General features: G+C 41.3%; 1 protein-coding gene across 36 annotated transcripts in view; it reads right to left on the bottom strand.

Moving 5' to 3' along the window:
* The window catches only part of CACNA1C (calcium voltage-gated channel subunit alpha1 C), a 492,189-nt gene that overhangs the window by 63,166 nt on the left and 409,452 nt on the right, over window positions 1-19,571 (bottom strand). For all 36 annotated transcript variants that reach the window (XM_065036455.1, XM_065036462.1, XM_065036245.1 and 33 more), the window contains 6 exons: window positions 18,596-18,703; window positions 17,864-17,916; window positions 17,613-17,759; window positions 16,534-16,735; window positions 15,922-16,080; window positions 13,218-13,328 (listed from right to left, as the gene is read on the bottom strand). In XM_065036455.1, the coding sequence (XP_064892527.1) occupies window positions 13,218-13,328; window positions 15,922-16,080; window positions 16,534-16,735; window positions 17,613-17,759; window positions 17,864-17,916; window positions 18,596-18,703 (780 nt within the window). The remainder of the gene's footprint in view (window positions 1-13,217; window positions 13,329-15,921; window positions 16,081-16,533; window positions 16,736-17,612; window positions 17,760-17,863; window positions 17,917-18,595; window positions 18,704-19,571) is intronic.

Raw genomic sequence — 19,571 nt, 5'->3', positions numbered from 1 at the left:
GTGTACCAGGGTGGCTAATGAAAGACAAGCTGAATGAAGGAAGGGCCTTCACTCTAATAAAGAGGTTGTATTTCCAAACTATTTTTCCCACCAGAAAGTTCTGTATACTTTTCCCAAGGGGGTGGAGGTCTGACTGGAAATGAATTGATGGCACTGTTTGTTTTTGCAGTACAGGAATTTAGAGTGTAATACCATATTTTACCCTTAAAGGGAGACGTTTGACCCTGATTCAGCTGTATAACTACGTGTCACATAATGGCAGCCTCAGGGGCTTACTGGGGAATGGTAGTCACCCTCTCTTGTGGGATGTCTTTGGAGATCCATGAAGCTTTTGGGGAGAAAGGAGGACAGAAAGAGACCAGGAGGATTGGATTGAATATTCAAGAAGCACGAAATAGTCCCACCATTAGAGCACATTTTTTCCCCATTTTTTTATTTCCCCAAAGGTAGCAAAGGATAGTGTATCATCACATGATCAATAAGTTAATGAAAGGCTGAGCATAAATATGCAGTAGCTGACTGGAATGGAATCTCATTTGTTCAGGGGAGCAGACACTGTAGCATTTCAGAATGAGTAAATGCCAATAATTTGTAGGTTTTCTAGTTGTTGAGATTAATTATAAAAGAAGCTGGGGTTTGTTTTCGTACCCATGGAGCCACTGAAACCCCTGGGGAACATTTCTTTTAGTTTTTGTGAATATAAGATCCTAAAAGCAGCATCTAAGAAGCCTCATTAACAGCAAGGAAAATTGTCTGAGCTCAGAGTTACCTGGGACCCACAGTTAAGAATGTGTGGGGCTGGAGAGCAATGGATCTATGCTGAAGCACAGAAATCCTCAGGGGAAGGGTGTTGTTGAGTCATGGTACCAGCTGGGTTTTGAGCATCCAGCCCTGTGGGAGCTGCAGGGTCACTTGTGTGTTGCTTGGGGTGCAGTTATTTATCTGCTTAGTCTCAGGTTTTCAATTTTAGCTCTTATGAAGTAGCTGGCAAAAATTACAAACTCGTCTGAGAGAAAAGCCTCTAAAGAGAAGAGCACAGCAAGGGTCAAGGCTATTAAGTGGGTGGGATATGAATGTCAATTAGATGGTCTCCAGTAGAAGATGCTGCAATGTCATAGGAGGAAAGGGAAAGACATGCATGCACACATGTATGTATGTATGTGTGAATACAGAAATGATGCATCAAGGAGGAGAAAATAAGACATATAGATAACTACACAGTCTAAAAGGAAAGCAAACTACAGAAGAACCTTGCTAGCACTTATCTGAAATAAACCTGCATGTCAAAACAACGACAAAGAAGCACCAACCTTAATCAGCTGGAAAGAGTACATAGGAAGAAGTGAAAGGAGCTGATACTCTGATATTCAGTGTGATTTCTTAGCAAAAATTGCCTGCTGATTGTAAAGGGCACCAAAGCAGATTTTGTTGGGGATTTGCAAAATGAGATGAGCTACTAGTTTGGTTGATGGTTGCTTAGTATGTGAATTCACTTCTGAAAATGCTGCAGGCTATTTGGAGCTGTGAGAGTCAGTTCTCAGACTTTTTAAAAAGAGGCTTTCCCTGAAAGTATTTTTTCAAAAGGGACAGTTTCATTGGAAAACAGTATTGAATAAAATGACATTTACACAGTACCGTGACTCTTAGCATACCTTCTCACAGCAGATTTGAACGATTTGCCTGTATCCTGAGCAACCTTACAAAGCCACAATAGTTCCTGACACCAAATGTAGATTTGTATCAGATGCAAATTCTGTTATGCTAAGGTATCATTTAGCCATGACAGCAATCAGGGAAATTAGCAGACCCTAACAGAGAAGGAATAAAGTGGAGGATGCAGCTGCTTGGAGCTCCTGACAGACTACAGGAAAACAGCATCTATTTGCATACTATCTATCAGCTCTCATCCATTGATGGATTAGTTCTGAGACACAGACTCCCTGCAGTTCACCTACCAGTCTCTGTAATGAGTCACTGCTGCATGGAATTGTATAAGGCTCCCCTGTCCTCCGTCACATCTTTCTGCAGACTGGGAGTGAGCAGAGGTGCTTTTCAGCTCCCCAGACTATTCCCAAAGGTCTGGTCACTTCCAAAGAAGGCTCCCACCTCTCTTTGCTTGTTCCATAAGAAAACAAGACCAATTTGTAGACCAAGATAGGTGCTCAATAACTTTGATGTTTTCCTTTACCACATCTCACTCTGCTTCATGCTCCCTCTCACAATGAGGATGTTGGTGAAAGCAGAGTGGTGTCCCTTGGAGTCTGAGAACATAACTGGAACATGCTGGACACTCTGCTTGACAGAAACAAAGGAACTGGAGGACTTTAATGGCTCTGTGATTTGGGAAAAAGCACCCCAAATATTTATTTCTAGGTCACTGGTATAAAACTGAGGTAGCTTGATAACTGAGGTTAAAAGTGACAACCTTCTGATTATTGTTTGAGATCCTGTAGGTCCTAAAGCAAGCTACAGGTCTCACCTGTGCTTCTAGTGGACAAATACCTCCATCACAGGAAAAAAGAGGAAAAAATAAAACCACTGCCTGAACCAATGTCCTCAAGCCAATATTTGATAGACTTAAACATTTACAGAGAATGGAACTATGTAACCTTTTGTGTCACAACAGACCCTTTCTTACGCTCTCCACACCCACTGATAATAGACAATATCCAGGAGACAAACCTAGAGAAGTCTTCATCATACCTGTTCTGTGAACTGAGAATTCCCATTTCTAGATCTTGCAACCAGAACTGTATTTTCCAGATTGTCTTGTGAGCCCTTCCATACCTACCTACATGGTGGTGCAGTTATTTTACACCTTGCTGTATTTCATTTACTGTATAGTGGCTGGTAGTCCACAAGCGCTCAGCCATGTGGAAGGCTCGAAGTGCAATGTTATGATCCCAGGTCCTCCAAAGACTGGGAAAGAGGCATGGAAAGGCAATGTGCAAGCATTTATTGTGGAAGAATTTATTCTGGAAACATCTCTTAGGGGTGGCAAAGATTGCGTTTCATAGTAACACACTGAGAAGGCTTGAGGAAATTATAAGAGTAAAACATGCTGAAACTGGATGATTTGAGTAGCTGACCCTGGTGTCATTTTTGGCCTGGATTGCTCTTAGCTGCCTTTGAAGGGAGGGTAATGCCTGAGGCCTCCTTGACAGAAGTGCATGAAAATGGAGGCAGAGTAACAGAAAGCTCTCTTATATGCTGTCCACCTAGAAAAATAAGATAAACATTTTTTTTCTTTCCTACATGTATGTCATGGCAAAGTGATACTCTGTGAGAAGTTTGCCCCTTTTTGTCATGAGCAGTAATTACTTTGCAATAATTTAAAAATTACTGCCCCGTGGTCAGAAACCAGACTTGTTCTCAGCAAAGAGAAACAAAATCAACACCAGTTTTACCAAAAAAACTGAAAAGTGAATGTGATAGCTTGCGATATCTGAAGAGCTAATTTATCAGAAAATGCATTCTGTGAGAATTCTGCTGTCAGATTCCATTAGGAAGAAGCTGTAAATACTCAAAGACTTGCAAGGTCTGGAAAAAGCAGGTCTTGATGAGAGCCAACAAATAACTCTTGAAGGCAACAAACCAAACCGGCAAGATGAAACAGTTCTATGAAAGGAGCAAAAGGATGGGTTTTGCTGTTAAGGATTTTACAGTTCGGTAAGCAGAAATGTTGGGTTGGACTAGATGACACTCAGAGGTCCCTTCCAACTCCAACCATTCTGTGAAATGCAGAAAATGGAAGTTTCCAAGGGCCTACAAAAGCCAGATGCACGATAGAGAAATTATTTCTCTTAGACCTCAGCCAGGTGACCATTTGGCTGTGGAAATGTTATTTCCTAACATAATGAACAGCCCTTAAAAGGGGCTGTATCACAGGCTCTTATCTAGTATCATTCTTATGTGAACAGAAGTTTCACATCTGTGTAAACTTTTGACCCTTTAAAATAACCTCACATGAAGTGCTAGAGGGTTGGGATTTTTCTTCTGAGAGTGAGAGCAAGTCACTTTTCCCTGGAACTGTTCCCTTTGCAGGCTGCTGCTGACGCTGTCGGTGCCATTGCGAATGAGACCCCAGTTCTCCATCCCACTGGGCTTTTAACACTGTGTGAATAATTTTCCGTATTAAATAATTAAGTGTAATAGCTAATACAGTACTTCCCACACTGTTGCATTGTGCAGTCATATAATTATTTTTGATCATTTATAACGACATTAAAACCCCCAAGTGCCAGACTGAAAATAAATCTGTCACAATGTTGCAGTAATATGCAAATTCTCTGGTTACGTTTGCTGTCAAGGAACAGGTCCTCTCTCATTCAAGCTCTTATACAGCTTCTTTAATAGTTTTTTCTGTGTACTGAATTCCCTATTGATCCTTCAGGAAGCTGTAGGATTGCATAGCTCTGGCTGATCAGTGTTAGAAATTTCACACATTCTATATAGTAATTAGATGATCTATTTGTGTGCAGAAAATTGCTGGTCTCGTCCTCCAGGAAGGAGAACATCCTGCATTTAAACAACAAATGTAGCATGGGAAGAAGCAGATCAAACAAGCCTTTTTGCCCCTCACAAATTTCTTCCACTGCAATACGAAAGGACAAGTTTTTTCATGAAGAGGGAAGTTTATTCTGTATACTCATTTCATTCTTGGCCTCCTTTTGGGGGATACCAACAAAGGAACCAGTCAAGAACCACTCTGTTCATGCCTTTGTGCAACATACGTTTTCCACGAGGAAATGGGAAAGAGACCAGTAGACTTTATAGAGTATGTCAACCAGTGTTCAGAAGGAAGACACTGATGTTTCCTGACCCAGATTCAACTAGAGGTATGAGCTAAGATTTACTGCAAAGTTCTATTTCTCATCATCCGTCTAGTTTCTTCTGTTACATTCACCTACCAAATGTTTTTCACACTGCATGACTTGTTTACATGGAGTCACGCCTATGCCATCTCAGAATATAAGCATATGCACAATAAGAAAACTTTAGTCTGGCACTACTTTCTTCTCCTTCAAAGTGTCAGGAACGGCCAGACTTCCCCTCCCACGCACGCTCAGGAACTGGTGAGGAGCTCAGTGAAATCTAGAAGTATCAAAGAGGATTCCCCATACTTTCACATGACAGAGGAGGCAGTTATTCACCTGCTGACTCCTCATTTGTGGAAATTGCTGCTAAATCAACCTCATCCCTGAGAGTTCTGTTGCAAAATTTCTTTTGCTGTACTAATTGGAAGATCAATTGCATGAGTCTCTACATATCAGGTGTACTGTTTAACTCCATGGGCCAGCACTCAAGAACACCAGGATGTGGTTCCTCTTCCCTTCAATGTTGCTGCCTTGTAACACGTCAGCAGCAGAGACTCCTGACTAGTTTTAGTTTCAGGCCTGGAATATCATACCAGCTGCTTTGAGTCTAGGCTAGTGAGATGTCATTCCATGTTCTATGAGAAAGTCTCAAGGCCGAGCTGCTGTGAGAGTGCTGTGGCACAGACCGTGCTGCAAGAGTTTCAGTTACTTTCTTAGCCTCTCTGTTCTCTTCTTTCTCTTGGATGTACAGGGAGACAGAAATTCCGTCAGGCAAGCAGCATCCAGGGGCAAGCCTACTTGATGCCTCTCTGTTCTAACCCACTGATGGTTATAAAGGATGGGAATGACCTTATTGTTTATGTCCAGAATAATTATCCCAAGTATTTCTTCATGTCAAAGTCACCTAAATATGCTACTCTGATATAGAGTACTTCTAATATTTACTTCTGCAGAAAGGGCTTAGAAAAGATGCTCATTCTTCCTCCTAGACCTGTGGATGTGAAAAACCATATGGTCAAATCTCCACATGACATGCATGCTATGCAAAATGCACGAAACACCTAGGAGGCAGGTAGTCAGAGTAAAGAGAAAGCAGAGGCGTCATTAATGAGGGATTAAAGTTTTTTTTTTTCCCTTTTCTGATGTATTTCCAAAACCGTTGAGCCTGATTCAGCAGTTCCTTGAGAGCCTCGGACTACCTGCACCCATACAGCACAGTGTCTGGTCGTGTGCTACAGAGATGGCAGGGATTTCTGATCAGAATGCTGCTGGGCTTGTTGGAGCAGCTGAGATTAATTCCAGCTGGGCTACTGACTGTACAGAAGATCTAGAGGAATATTCAATGCACTCAGACATCACCCAGAAAAAATTTGGAGTGAAAAAGGGAAGCATTTCTGCAGAAACACGCTGAAGCATTTTGCAACAGGGCTGAAATTAATCCGCAGAAGTAGGGAAATACATTGTACTTAACTTTTATTGCAAATTATTCTGATGAGACAGTATACAGGGAAGCTCTGTGACTGAGATACTGATGTGTTTGTATATGGTGACCTGGGATGTCTGCCAGGGAACTTAAATAAAGTGAAGAAGCACAAAAAGATGTTAATTAGTTTAAAAGCTATCAGTTTTAATTTTCTAAAAATCCCTTTCCATGTTTACTTTTCCTTTCCGTTCTGTTTCTGTTTTTCTTTTCCTTGCATAATTTTTTGTCCAATCATTTCTTAATTTTATTAATACTTTCCTCTTTCAAGGTCTTCAGTTTATTTATTTTTTTTCTTTCTGCTTTTAAGGGCATTCTGTCTGTTCTCACTCTCCATTATCTGGGTGTGGTTTTCTTCCCCTTCAGGTTTTGTTTCTCTCTTTTCCCCCCAGACATTGTTCTTCCAGTTTTTTAGTTCTCTTTCATTTTTCAGTTCACACACTTTCTTCCCTGACTATTTCTAGTTCTCTCCATGGTCACTATTTTTTACCCTGCAACAAGCAGAATTCAATCTTCCTTTTTGTTGGATGAGGTACATATTTTTCCCCACTCACAGAACCTGAAACATATTAGCTTTCTCACACCACTTTTTCACTTGTTCCAACCAAAGGCAGGGTGGTGGGTGGAAACAGCCCTTCCTTTTGCACTACACAACTCAGACAGCAAATGCGCCATGTGAAGGTGCTATCCCTCCAAAACAGAAAGGGTTAATACTGAAGCTGAGGAAACATTTACGTGACTACTTAGGTTATGAACCTGCCAAAACCAGCAGAGAAAATCTGCAAAGTAAGAGCCATATGACAATGACAGTTGTGTGGTATCCATGAGATGGAGGCAGCTGCCTGCACCATGGGCTCGTGTATACATTTAAACAAACTGAACTACTAATTTATACCACCATACTTCATCCCAGACAATATGATTTTAACTAAATATGATTCCTATGTCTGTTGGATGGACCTAAAGCGTTTTTCAGTTCTGAGCAAAAGACCACTCGATTGTAACCAGTTTTCCTGACATTTTTGTATCAGTGCAGAATGTCTTTGCTTTCTCTGTATAAATTGGAGAAATAAAACATTGTGATGAATGATGCCAGGACAGAACATAAGCAACGTGAGTATTTCTAAAGGTACTAGAATGAAGAAGTGCAAAAAACATTAGATTTCCAAGATTAACCAGCCTTGTTTCTGTGGTTCAAGGGGATACATTGGACATAAATTTCAGTTGATGAAAATGCTGGAACCAAGCATCTATTCCTGACAAAGGAGTGACAATTCTGGTTATGGTGAGAAACAAGAATGCAAGTAGTATGAAGCAGCCAGTGTGACTTAAGGAGAGACTGCTCACAGATCTGTTTATAGGCATAAATGTACTGGAAATGGAGCAGTAAAAAAGGGAGAAAAATGAATGAGTCATTTTGCAGGTTTGAGAAGAGATATCAGTGCATCAAATGCATGATAAATGCTGGCTGAGAGGAGCTTAAAGAGGAATAAAGAAGGGCAAGCATATTACAGGAGAAAGAAACACAAAGGATGTGTAGATCCATCAGCAAATGGAGACTAAGAAACAACCATGTGTGACAGTCATGACTTCCATTACTCACAGGGTCACAGCTCTTCCTGGGATCACATGGGATTATATGCCTTGTACTGAATGTGAGACTTGTTTGAAACAGTGCTCAGAAGCCTGAACTCTGCCACATGAAAATGACATTAAAGAATGGCAAGAATTCAGAGTAAAGTAGCAGTCACAAAGGAGGGACTGAACTAACTATCTGAGGCAGGACAGATGGTGTTGTTACAGGCTGCTTTACAAGTAACAGCCAAAAACACCCAGGAAGGAAAGCTGCTGACAGTGTTTGGTGAATGGGATAGACCTGTGATCCATAGTCCCTCTGACAGTCGTAATTCCATGGAGGGAGTCCCCAAGATTCCCTTTCCACACGCAGACCTGGATTTGAGAAAATATATGAACATGTGCTTTACTTTATCCATGGGAGTAGTTCCACTGATATGCCTTCCCTAGATTGAGATGGTGAGGACAGTGGTAGAAAATTCTTAGCTCTCAGATTACTAGTCCTTTCCTAGCTAATGAGAGGAGAGATGCAATGTTTTCTGAAAGAAAAAGGAGATGTGGTTCATCAGTAAAACAGCATATTCCAGGGAGCTGTAAAGATTTGAAATTCCTGGAGGAATATCCGTACCCACATTAGCACATACGCTGACAGATGGTGCAGTTTCATACAAATAGGAATTTGAAGTCATTGTCTTTGAATTGAAAAGATAAACCTTCGGCAGGTTTTGCAGAGCAGCTGGTCCTTCATGGACTGGTGCTTGTGGGGATTTGTTCTTTAAGAAGCTACGACAGTGGTAGCTGTGAGCATCCCAGACAGCACAGGACCTCTCATTCCCTTTAGTAGTTTTCTCTGGAAAAAGCATGAAGCAGCAGCTGCTTTCTTCATGCAGAAACTGGAAACAAGCTCACCCGACTGGCTGGAGAATTTATAAAATTAGAAAAACAAAGCAGCAAAAGGCCTTGGCTCAACAGCGTTACTTTTAGACTCTTTGAAGTGACTAGTCTTGAATCAGTTTATGAGCACCAGCCAAGACAAACACTAGGGTCCATTTGGGGGTTTTGCTTCAGAGCAGCACATTAATACTCTGTAAGGAGATGCAGGGCATGTAGTGGATGTTTTCCTTATCAGCAGTCCTAATCATCCTGAATCTCTCTTGCTCATTGTTAGCATACCCTTCTGTCAAGGCTGCATCAGATATAGATGAGCTATCTTACACAGTGCTTGGATTTCTCCTACAAAAAACCTGGGATAACTGATCCTTTCCTTCAGAAAATGTATCACACAGAAATTCAGAGGCTCTTGGGGGCTGGCCTTGTCCCTGACATGCACTATACAAGCAGCAGCTGCTCCAGCGAACACACACCCTCTTCTCTATAGACTCCCTGGAGACTAAACAAACCAAAACAGAAGATGGCCAATAAAAAGGACAGGTATAAAAAGGGACTTGCTGACTAGAGCAACCAATCTCAACAGTAACAGTATGTTTAGTTATTAAAGTCCTTTGTCTTTCTAACCCTCTTCACATACTTTCTGTAAATGTTAGGAGATGAGCCCTGACTCAGACTTGCCTCCTAATTCCTACAGCTATCCTTTCAATGAGTAAATCCTTGCTCTTACCACAAGAACTAGTTGCAGAGCTAGATTATCTGTGCCGATTCTTTGCAGTCAGGCACATATATGATAGTACTTAATGTCTGTGCAACTGACTGTGTTTGTCTTTTTTCACCTTTACTAGCAAGACTAGCAAATAAGGACATGTCTCCTCACAGAAGAGGAGTGAAGAAACAAACACCGGATACAGTAAAAAAATCTATTTGGTCAGAGGCTGCCACCTTTTCTGTTGTTATGTGTTTAATACATAGGTAGCGTTGTAGTGTATTACATTGCTTCATACAATAGTGATTGCCTGCAGGAAGAACTCTGCATATTAGGAACTCCTCCCAAAGCTGTTCTGCATGGGTACATCCCTGTGATGACTTCTGTAAGAAGCTGGGGCGATAACAGCTCTGAGTACCTCAGAGACCTTTTTCAGTTCCCTTAGCAATTCTCTCTGGCAAAGGTATGAATAAACAGCAGCTTGTTTCACCTTGCACAGATGGAGAAAACTGTGATTCTCTTTTGCTGCTGCAGACCATTCATTCCAAGGTGCCTTTAGGAAGCGACTCTGCAAGGGAGAGCTCTGTGGCAGCCGCTTCAGAGTTACAAGTCAGTAACTGCACCGCTTGCTGCAGATGAAGGTTAGCTGCAGCACCCACTGCTGGGTTAAACACCACCAAGTTGGAGAAAACAGAGAGGATTTTGCCAGTTTCAGTTCTGTGTTCAGTTCTGTTCTGCCACATTCTCCTAGGGCTGGTGGTTAAGGTAAGGACAAGACACCTTCAGCTACCCAGGTTTCCTGCTTTCTTGTTGTCATTCACAAGGCTTACAGCTCCCTCATTTTAGGGTACTCTTCAGATAGAAGAGAGTGATGTTTGGGCACAAATTCAAAATGAGACAAAGCAACTAAAACAAAGGCTGGCTTGTGTTTTATTGTTCAGGAAATGGCAGACAAATCTGCCTTCAGCAGAGATCTCATGAACATTTAAGCTTGCCGTTTCGCATCTGGGAAACACTAATATCATCCATCATCTAATATCATCTCATTTCTTTGTCTGGGGAACTTGGTGGTTGTGCTGTAGTGATGTTCACCCAGGTGACAAAGAAATCCTTTTTGACTTTTCCAACTGATGTTCCTGAGGACAATTTCCATCTGCAAATGTAGCGTGTTTTCATACCTTGAGTGATAGGAGGACACAAGGTCTTGCCAAGCAGAGGGTTGAGGTAACAACTTGCTCCATGCCAGGAGACTCCCACATTAGAAGATGTTCTGGGCAAGTTCAGTTTCAATCCCAATGTGCAACCTAAAGAGACACACATTGTCCTCCCAGCATTGGTCCACATCAGTCCAAATGGTCATCTGGGAGAGGTGGTTTCCTTCTCTGGAGAGCAGGTTGAGTCAATATGGAGCAGAGAATGAAGACTGCAGGCCACATCCTTGTACTGAACAGCCAATGGCAAGTTACACAAGAAATTTTGATGTTTCTAAATTCGAGTCACTGAAGTGAATATACTGATAGAGGCAAGTCTTTTTGCTGTATTAGTTGTTTTCACAAATTCATTCCTGTTTTCCTTCCCTGTAAATCCAGTGGTTTCTATTTATTTATTTATTTATTTTCATTTTTGTGAAGGTATTTAATTAAAAAAGAAGTTTAAGAGTTAGTACTATTTTTGTCATACATGCAAGACTAGGATTTGAAACACCTTTATTCTTTTCCCTGGCTATTCTTTTAAGATGGGCAAGACCCAGCCTGAGGTTATTGTCTGTTGTCTTACTGTTGAGAAGATTTTATTAATACTCCACTATTCTGATAATACTTTTACTGTAGTTTAGTAGCTGAGGTTTTAGTTTGGAAATTACAGAATCGTGGAAAATTGGGCTGAAGGAGGCCTTGTGAGATGGTCTAGTCCATTCCCTGTCCCAAGGCAGATCATACATTCCTAAACTGTTTCTAAAATGTTTCCCTAAATTAATCATAGAACCCCAAATTATGGAGATTCCACAATCTCTTTAAGCAACCTGTTCCAATGTTTTGCTCTCCAGAGGATACATGTTTACCCTACCTAATAGTTTGTTGTTCTTGAAAAGGAGATTGAACACAGAAAAGTAAGACACAGGAAGTAGAAAGGACCTCCAATATCACCAAGTCCAATTCCTTACAGTTAGAAGCAACCATGTCAGGTAAAGTCTTCCTTGTATATGTATAGAGCTCTACATTTGAGTGGGTTGAACTTTTTCCCTAAAGTATCAAAACAAATTCTGCTGACAACCTCATCTTTTCCAAAGTCAAGAATCTCCTGTAAAGTAGAACCACAAAATCAGAAGAACATTACAAAGCCTGTGAAATATATTTTTGGGTATATAATGTACAGATGAGACAAAGTGCCAGAAGATTTGCTTGCTGACATGGCAAAATCTCAAAAGTGAAAGGTAAATGCCCCCTGAAAATTATGTTCCCTTCTGAAACAGATGATGACACTTCTAAATTTCCTCAGACAGTGTTTGAGATTCCCCCTCACAAAAAAAAAAAAAAAAAAAAAAAAAAAAAAAAAAAAAAAAATCAGTCAATCACCAGGACTGCAAAAGATTCTTCTAAATTCCAGGAGAACTACATCTGAGAAAGGATAATGATATTGGACTCATGAGAAAAATGAAGTTGTGACTCTTCTAAGGAAAATCCCTAGAAAGTGTGGAAGTAGGAGAAAGTGGCTGGGTGGGAGTAAAGTCAATACAGAATTCAAAAGAAAAAGTAAGACTGGATTCAGTAGAATTGAAGAGCAAAGCTTCTGAGATGAGGGTGAAGAAGATGTTAGGTTAGAGCTATGAGGAGCTCTTAACTACAGTGATCCTCTAAAAGTTTAACATGAAGCATGTCAGACATTATTCTTCTCATCTTTATGGATGTTAAAACTGATGCTTCAGACTGTATATGCCAATCCCAATGTATGAAGGTATCATTGAAGATATGAAATGGCACAAGGTACCTGTGCTTAGGTGTCTGGCTTCCACTCCTTGTGACACACCACTGAATTTAAACCTCAAAGAAGAAAGCCTTATGTAATCTTCAAATATGTGAGGTCAGAATCTTTGTCATTGTCCCCCAGTAGCCGTGCCAACTTAGTTGGAAGAACTTGAAGGTTATAATCATATCCATGGTGCAACTATGCTACTAGAATGCCATGGGCCAATGGACAGGCCAATAGTTTCAGTCAGGACCTGCTGAGACACTGAATATTATCAATAAAGCATTAAATTCAAAACTAAAGCAATCCAAACTATCATCGAGATGTAGCCCTCCCAGAAGAAACATAGCTAATAACTCAAAAGCTAATAACTCAACATGAGTCACGCTTGCTTAACTTCACTTGGGCCAGGAGACTAATCATGAGATGCTATTTATAATTTATTTATGAAAAGTCAGAGAGAGCATTAGAATAATATTCAGAATGGAAAACATGTTCTAGTAGAACATAGTGTCACTATTATAACAATGAAAAGACAAAACTAGGAACCTTCTCTATTAGCAGATGTGGCTTTTTTTTTGTTGGTTTGGTTTTTAGTGTGTCTACTCTCCAGTGAAAAAGTTATTATATATGTGTGAGACTCCAATCCAGAGAGCAACTGTCCAGCTCAGTTATTGGTGGGGTAATAGATCAGAAAGTTTCACCTCCTCCTTCTCCTCACAGCTGCCCCGCACACATGCACACACACACAGAGGCCAGGAAACTCTATGCCTATAGCACCTACCTTGGGTTTGAAGGCGATTAATTTCAGGACCATCTCAACAGTGAAGAGGCCAGTGAAGAGCATATTGAGGATGTTCATGGCTTCCTTGAACATGCAGCTCTGACCGTAGTGCTGAAAAATAGCATCCCGGCAGCAGCGTGAGGAACCGACACAGCAGCTAGTTAGGAATCCATAGGGTCCCTCTGTGTTGGTCTTCTCTAAAGAAAACCCCAGCACGCTCCAATTTCTTTCAGTTTAGAATTCCCATCTCCCTTCACACATCTCCGTGCCTCTGGCCACTTTTGCCATCTGGCTCTGGATCTCCTATCTTTTTAAAAAAGTCTTTTTGAGTGAGGGTTACCAAAATCACACTTGCCATTCCAGTTGAGGGTTCATTATAAATTTGCATAATGGTACACGACAGTCTCCAATTGTGTCTGCTATCTCATCCTTCCATAACACTTGGATTACTTTTTTGTTTGATGCTACTGCACAGTCAAGAGGGGTTTCACTGAGCTGTTCGTAATTATACCAAGCCATTCCCCAAGTAATTACACTCAATTCAGGATTCTGCAAAGTACATGAGCAGCTCAAATAATATCTTTCCAATATGCATTATCTTGCATTTGTCAACTCTGAATTAAATTTGCAATCATGCTGCCTATTCACTTAACTTCATTAAGAACCGATGAAGTTACTCTCTGTCTTCTACTAATTAATTCAAATAGTGTCTTCTGCAAATGTTGCCACCTCACTCTTCATAACCCCATTTCCAGATCATTATACTTGAGACTGATTGACTAAGGTCATCTTCCAGTTCATTTTATAAGATCCCATTTGTAGTTGCTTAACTTTGATAAACTTTAACCAGCTGGGATGAGCTTTCATAGTCTGCATTGGCTCAGTGTAATTTATTTAAAGTAGTTTCAGTTAACACAGTTCAGCTGCAGCTGAAAGCCAGCCCAAGGAAAAACACATTGTTGAGGTGTTTTCTCTCATAACATTTTCTTTGAAAGGCTTTAGTACCTGCAGGACTCTACTTAAAAACCTGGAATTTTTCTGGCATGTGGCTTTTGTATTTGTTGTCCCTTACAACGTTTGACTCAAATCTGGCCACAGTATAAGCCTTTGAAAAACTGTACTTTTCTCAAGATGGATATAGTCTTCCTAGAATCTCCAGAGGTGCTGTCTTGCCTGTGGGCTCACAAACATCTCACAGTTTCTAGCCCTACCTGCCCTGGGTATGTGCCATTTTCACAGAAATTGAGCATGTTTCAAAGCCTTAGAGTGAGCATAATAGTCCCTCTCTGTTGCTTCATGACAGCATGGCAGTTGATATTTCAGTTCGAGAGCTGAGTGCTTTCTTGGGCTCATGCTGCCTCACTCCCTTGTTGGTACCTAAAGTCAAGATTGCAGAGGAAGCCTTTTCAACGGAGATGGGAAAGAGCTAGACCAGATCCAGAAAAAGTAGGGGGATCAAGATATCTGTTGAGATTGGACTGGAGGCAGTGAGACAAAGTAAGGTGAAAATTAACCAGGAATGCAGACTTAGACTGTTAGTGACTTATAGGAGGCTGAAGCTATGCTTGAGGGGAGGTTGGAGGCTGGGCAGACTGCAATTGAGCCAGTGGAAAATGTAGTGCTGGGATGCTAATTTCAAAAGGGAAGCTGGTGTAGGAGTGCATCAGGAGCTGGACCCACAGTAAGGGACAAACTAGAGAAGGGAACAAAGTGCAGCAGACAATCAAATGGAAAGGGCAGAAAGATCAGAAAGGATGTCTGTGGAGGAATAACTGCAACTGGGTGTATCTGGAGTGAAAAGAAGGACTGTTTGAGGAGTGGGGATCTGGACTGTCTGGGCCACAGACCAGGGAAGGGAGTTCGGAGCCTGACTGGGTGAGGAGAAAGTATTGATTTTAGGGAGGAGAGTGACAGGCAGACTAGTTCTTAAGCAGACAGAGTGTAGAAGAGAACAGGGCTTGAGTGGCCAAGGAAACTGGGACTCCAGAGACAGGGTTAGCAGGTGGAGTTTGGGACTGACTGAAAATGACAGGGAGGTAAAGGAGGCCTTGGGCTGAAACGAGCTGGAAGGAACAAATCAGGAAAGTACAGACTTGGGGAAATGTACAGAACAGCTTGTGTCTATGAGAGTCCATTTCCCGACTGAAAGGAATGTAAGACTTCTTTTTTGTAAGCTAGCTGCATAGTAAACATTTTGACTCCTTCCCCTTTACTGCTGTTCCGTCTGCACATGTTAATCTACTGTGAAACTAATTGCTTTCTACTTTTTAACATGGAAAAACTCAAAATTTAAAATTTAGATCTCAGGTGAGTGGCAGTTCTGGCTTATTCCTGCATTTCATAGAGGCCAAGTCAGATTTTAAAAGTCACTTGTTATTATAGTGGCAATTGGTCTGTGATGTAACTGCTTGTGTGTCGTGGTTTTATTTTTTTTTTTTTTAATCTATTTGTTTTTAAGGAGTTAAAACAAAATTGTTGCAAGTGTCAGATACTAGCAGGAAGAGGAGGAGAGGCAGATTCTTTATTTTAACTAAAAATCATCAGGAGTGAACACGGTACAATGGTTTTATCATGTTCTTCTCCTCCCTTCCCCTCAATACATGGTGTGAAGGTGAAAGTAGGTCTCAGCCTTGGCCATTTCTTCATTTTCCCCAATAAAGTCTAATAATTCATCACCTGTAGGGTTTTCTATTTGCTTACTTACTTGCATGGCCAGGCAGATGGTGTTCAGCAGGATCAGAACGAACATCAGGTATTCAAAATAGGTGGAGTTGACCACATACCAAACTTTGTACTGGTACTGGTTTTTAGGGATGTATCTCCGGAGGGGCCGGGCCTTCAGGGCGTATTCTACACACTGGCGCTGTGAAAGAGGTAGCGTAGATTTAAAAATAAGAAACAAAATACAAAGTTGGTCAGTTACCCCAAATATAGTACGAACACAACGTATTTCAAGTTTTTTACTGAAACGGAAATATTTGGTAGAAGAATTTCTTTCAGGCTGTAATCTGAATACACATATTCTACCTGTTGAAGAGTTCCATATGCGTTTACTTTGGCCAGACAATGCTGTCATGTTCATCTAATCTTAGTGAACTAAATGCTATAGCATACATTTTAAGTACGTGTTGTCCCATCATCAAGTCTTACAGCAAGATTTTTTTTAACCTGACTCCTGAAAGATGGCAGTGAAGCCATCTTAGTGCTCTATCTTGTTGGCGATCTTCACATGTTCCCCTCTGTATCTATTTCTCTCTTAAATGCTTAATCTCAACGTATTTTCAACTTTTAGTGGCAACAAGGCATTGTAAATTACCTGGTTTTTGTCCAGCTCACAGTTCTTGTACTCTTGTTCTCCTTGTTCCTGAAATGTGACGATGACGAAACCAACGAAGATGTTCATCATGAAGAAAGCAATGATGATGATGTAGATAATAAAGAAGATGGAGATCTCAACCCTGTGATTATAGATGGGTCCCACATCCTCCATGTGGGAATCAATGGACCTATACAGCAACCTGAAAGCAAACAGGAGCCCAATGCAGAGAAAATCTGCAATTGCCTCGAGGCCTTATAGGTGATGTTATAAAGTTTAACTTTGTGATTTTCTTCTACTTGTATCATGATTATTCACTCACAGATGAGCAGACCTGCATTGATCTGAATGTGAACACTTGCAAAAGAGAAGACATGGCTCTTACCAACTTTACACATTCAAACCTGTTCAGAGGTGAAATGTTTCCGTAGTTGAACAATTAAAATCTAAAACAAAAGCATGCCCTTCAGTTAACAGAAGACAGGAGAGTTTGTTGTTGGGAAGTGCATTTTGTAAGAAAAAGGAATCTCAGCACTTTTAACATTTGTTAATGCTGCTGTTGGCATTATCCCCTGACATCCTGCGTGCACCTGTCACTCTGACAGAGTTGGAGGTGTGAGAGTCCTTGGCCTCTGTAGCACAGACAGCACAGCCTGATAAGATATCCTATGTCTGCCTATATGGCAGAGATAGCACTGCTGTGTTTCATATTGTCCTACTGGCTCTGTCAGGAAACTTGCAACACCTGGCAATACTGGTAAGCACCTGACAAAAATTTAATACCCATTTGTATACATAAAATTTGTAACAAATATTGATATCATTGCTACTACTGGCAATCATTTTTTTAGGAGTTAGTGACAGTGCTGTGCACTGTTTGCAAGTACAGGAACAGCAATTCTTGCAGGCCCTGAGGAATGTACAAAGTACATAATACTACAATGCTACTACTGCTATATTTAGTGCTTTAGACTTATTTAAATACTTAGAATGAGAAAGACTATGCTCTGCATTTGAATTTTCTCTTTTGAAATGAATGAGGACATTGCTAGTGTTGCATTGGTCCAAGAAGCACTCACTCTGGCCATCCCTCAAAGGTTGAGACAGTGAAGAGGGCCATCATGGCAGTCAAGACATTGTCGAAGTCAAACTTGCTGTTCTCCCAGCTACGAGGTTGTATCATTGGCTGGTTGACCTCACCATCCTTGTATGTAATGTAGTATCCTCTGCGGATGGAGAGCAGAGAGAGAACATGGCAGAACTGCACTTCCAGGAGGGCCTGAGAGTGGGTGGACAGCGAGGGGGGATAGCTGGGAAAGGTCAGACCCACCTGCATTCTGCTGCTGTCTGCTTGGAGCTATCAGTGCAGCTGTACAGCTTGCCCTTGAAAAGGAAGAAAGAGGAATGAAACTTCCTTTCCTGACAGTGCAAGGGTTAGGGCAGATCATGTAGCAAGGAAACTGCATTTACTACTTGTTTAATTGACTATGAGTGTGTTTACATGCTCTTTTGCAGGTAGATGTGAGAAAACTGGATCGAGAGTTGCCTGCATCTGGGTAGCTCAGAGCACAGGCTTTTATCTGCTTGGACAGTACTTTTATGTGTACATGCTGAGGTGCATGACCACTGAGTGCTGCAGAACACTAGTTGTCAGAAGGGTGTTGAAGGGCAAAGAAATAAAAGCAGACATAAATAAGTGAATTAATAACCTCTAATGATTATCTGGCATGCCCATTCCTGTAAGTACTAATCCTTTAGAGCAGCCCCCTTCACCTCCCTGGCACTAAGTCATGCCACAAGCTATTTAAAGAAGAAGGAAATTACTGATGTTACTGATAATTTCTTATGGTTACAGATGAAGGCCAGGAGTTCTGAATATGCCTCATGCAGTTTTGGTGAACTACTGGTAACAGGAGCCCAGGTAACACTAATAGTGCCCCAAAATGTTTTGCCTTTTACACAGAAGACTCCATCGCCCTTCATGTTTCTTCATGCTATTTTTCTTCCCACCCCGTAATACAGCTCAGGGTAATGGACGAATGAATGGGCCCAATGGTTTTACCTTAAACAACTGAACTCCAATGCAGGCAAACATGAACTGCAGCAAAGTGGTGACGATTACAATGTTTCCGATGGTTCGAATGGCGACAAACACACACTGGACCACATGCTGCAAATGGAAGATAGGAACAAAGTAACTTGCAGGATTGTTCTGAGCTGCTCTGGCTAAGGGAGAAGCTCAAGACTAAAAATACAAATAAAATACTTCATTTAACTATTGCCCATTAAGTAATGTCTTAGGAAAAGGGAGAGAAATCCAACTTGTTACATTCCTCACCATACTCTTAGAAGCAGGCAGAAAGGGTTAGCAAAATACAAAAGCTCAGCTCTCTGAAACTTCCAGCATCACTGACTTTCATAGCTGGGCACCCACCAGCCCCACAGGAAAAAATTTATCTGATACAGCAATGCTACATTAAAATAGGCTTGTGTGCCCATCTGTAAACCTTGCAAGCTACATCATTTAACCTCAGTGGTGATGCCTGGCCAGCCATCTGGAAAGCAGCTCGGCAGAAAAGGACTTGGGTGTCCTAGTGGACACCAAGTTGAACATGAGCCCTCTCTGAAAAGCTGATGAATGTTATCCTGGTCTGCATTAGGCAAAGTACTTCCAGCAGGTTGAAGGAGGTGATCCTTCCCCCTTCTACTCAGCACTGGTGAGGCCAAACCTGGAGTCCTGAGTCCAGTTCTGGGCTCCTCGGTACAAGACAGCTGTGGATCTACTGGAAGGAGTCCAGCAAAGGGCTGCAAAGATGATTAAGGAACTAGAACATCTGTCCCATGAGGCAAGTCTGAGAGAGCTGGGACTGTTCAGCCTGGAGAAGAGAAAGCTCTTGGGTGATCTTATCAATATATATAAATACCTGAAGGGAGGGTGCAGAGAAGGCAAAGCCAGGCTCTTTTCAGTGCTGCCCATCGACAGGACAAAAAGCAATGGGCACAAACTGAAACATAGAAGGTCGATCTGAACATTGGAA

This window comes from Columba livia, chromosome 1 (assembly GCF_036013475.1).
Source record: "Columba livia isolate bColLiv1 breed racing homer chromosome 1, bColLiv1.pat.W.v2, whole genome shotgun sequence".
Taxonomy (NCBI): Eukaryota; Metazoa; Chordata; class Aves; order Columbiformes; family Columbidae; genus Columba; species Columba livia.
This window is presented reverse-complemented; position numbering and strand designations above follow the sequence as displayed.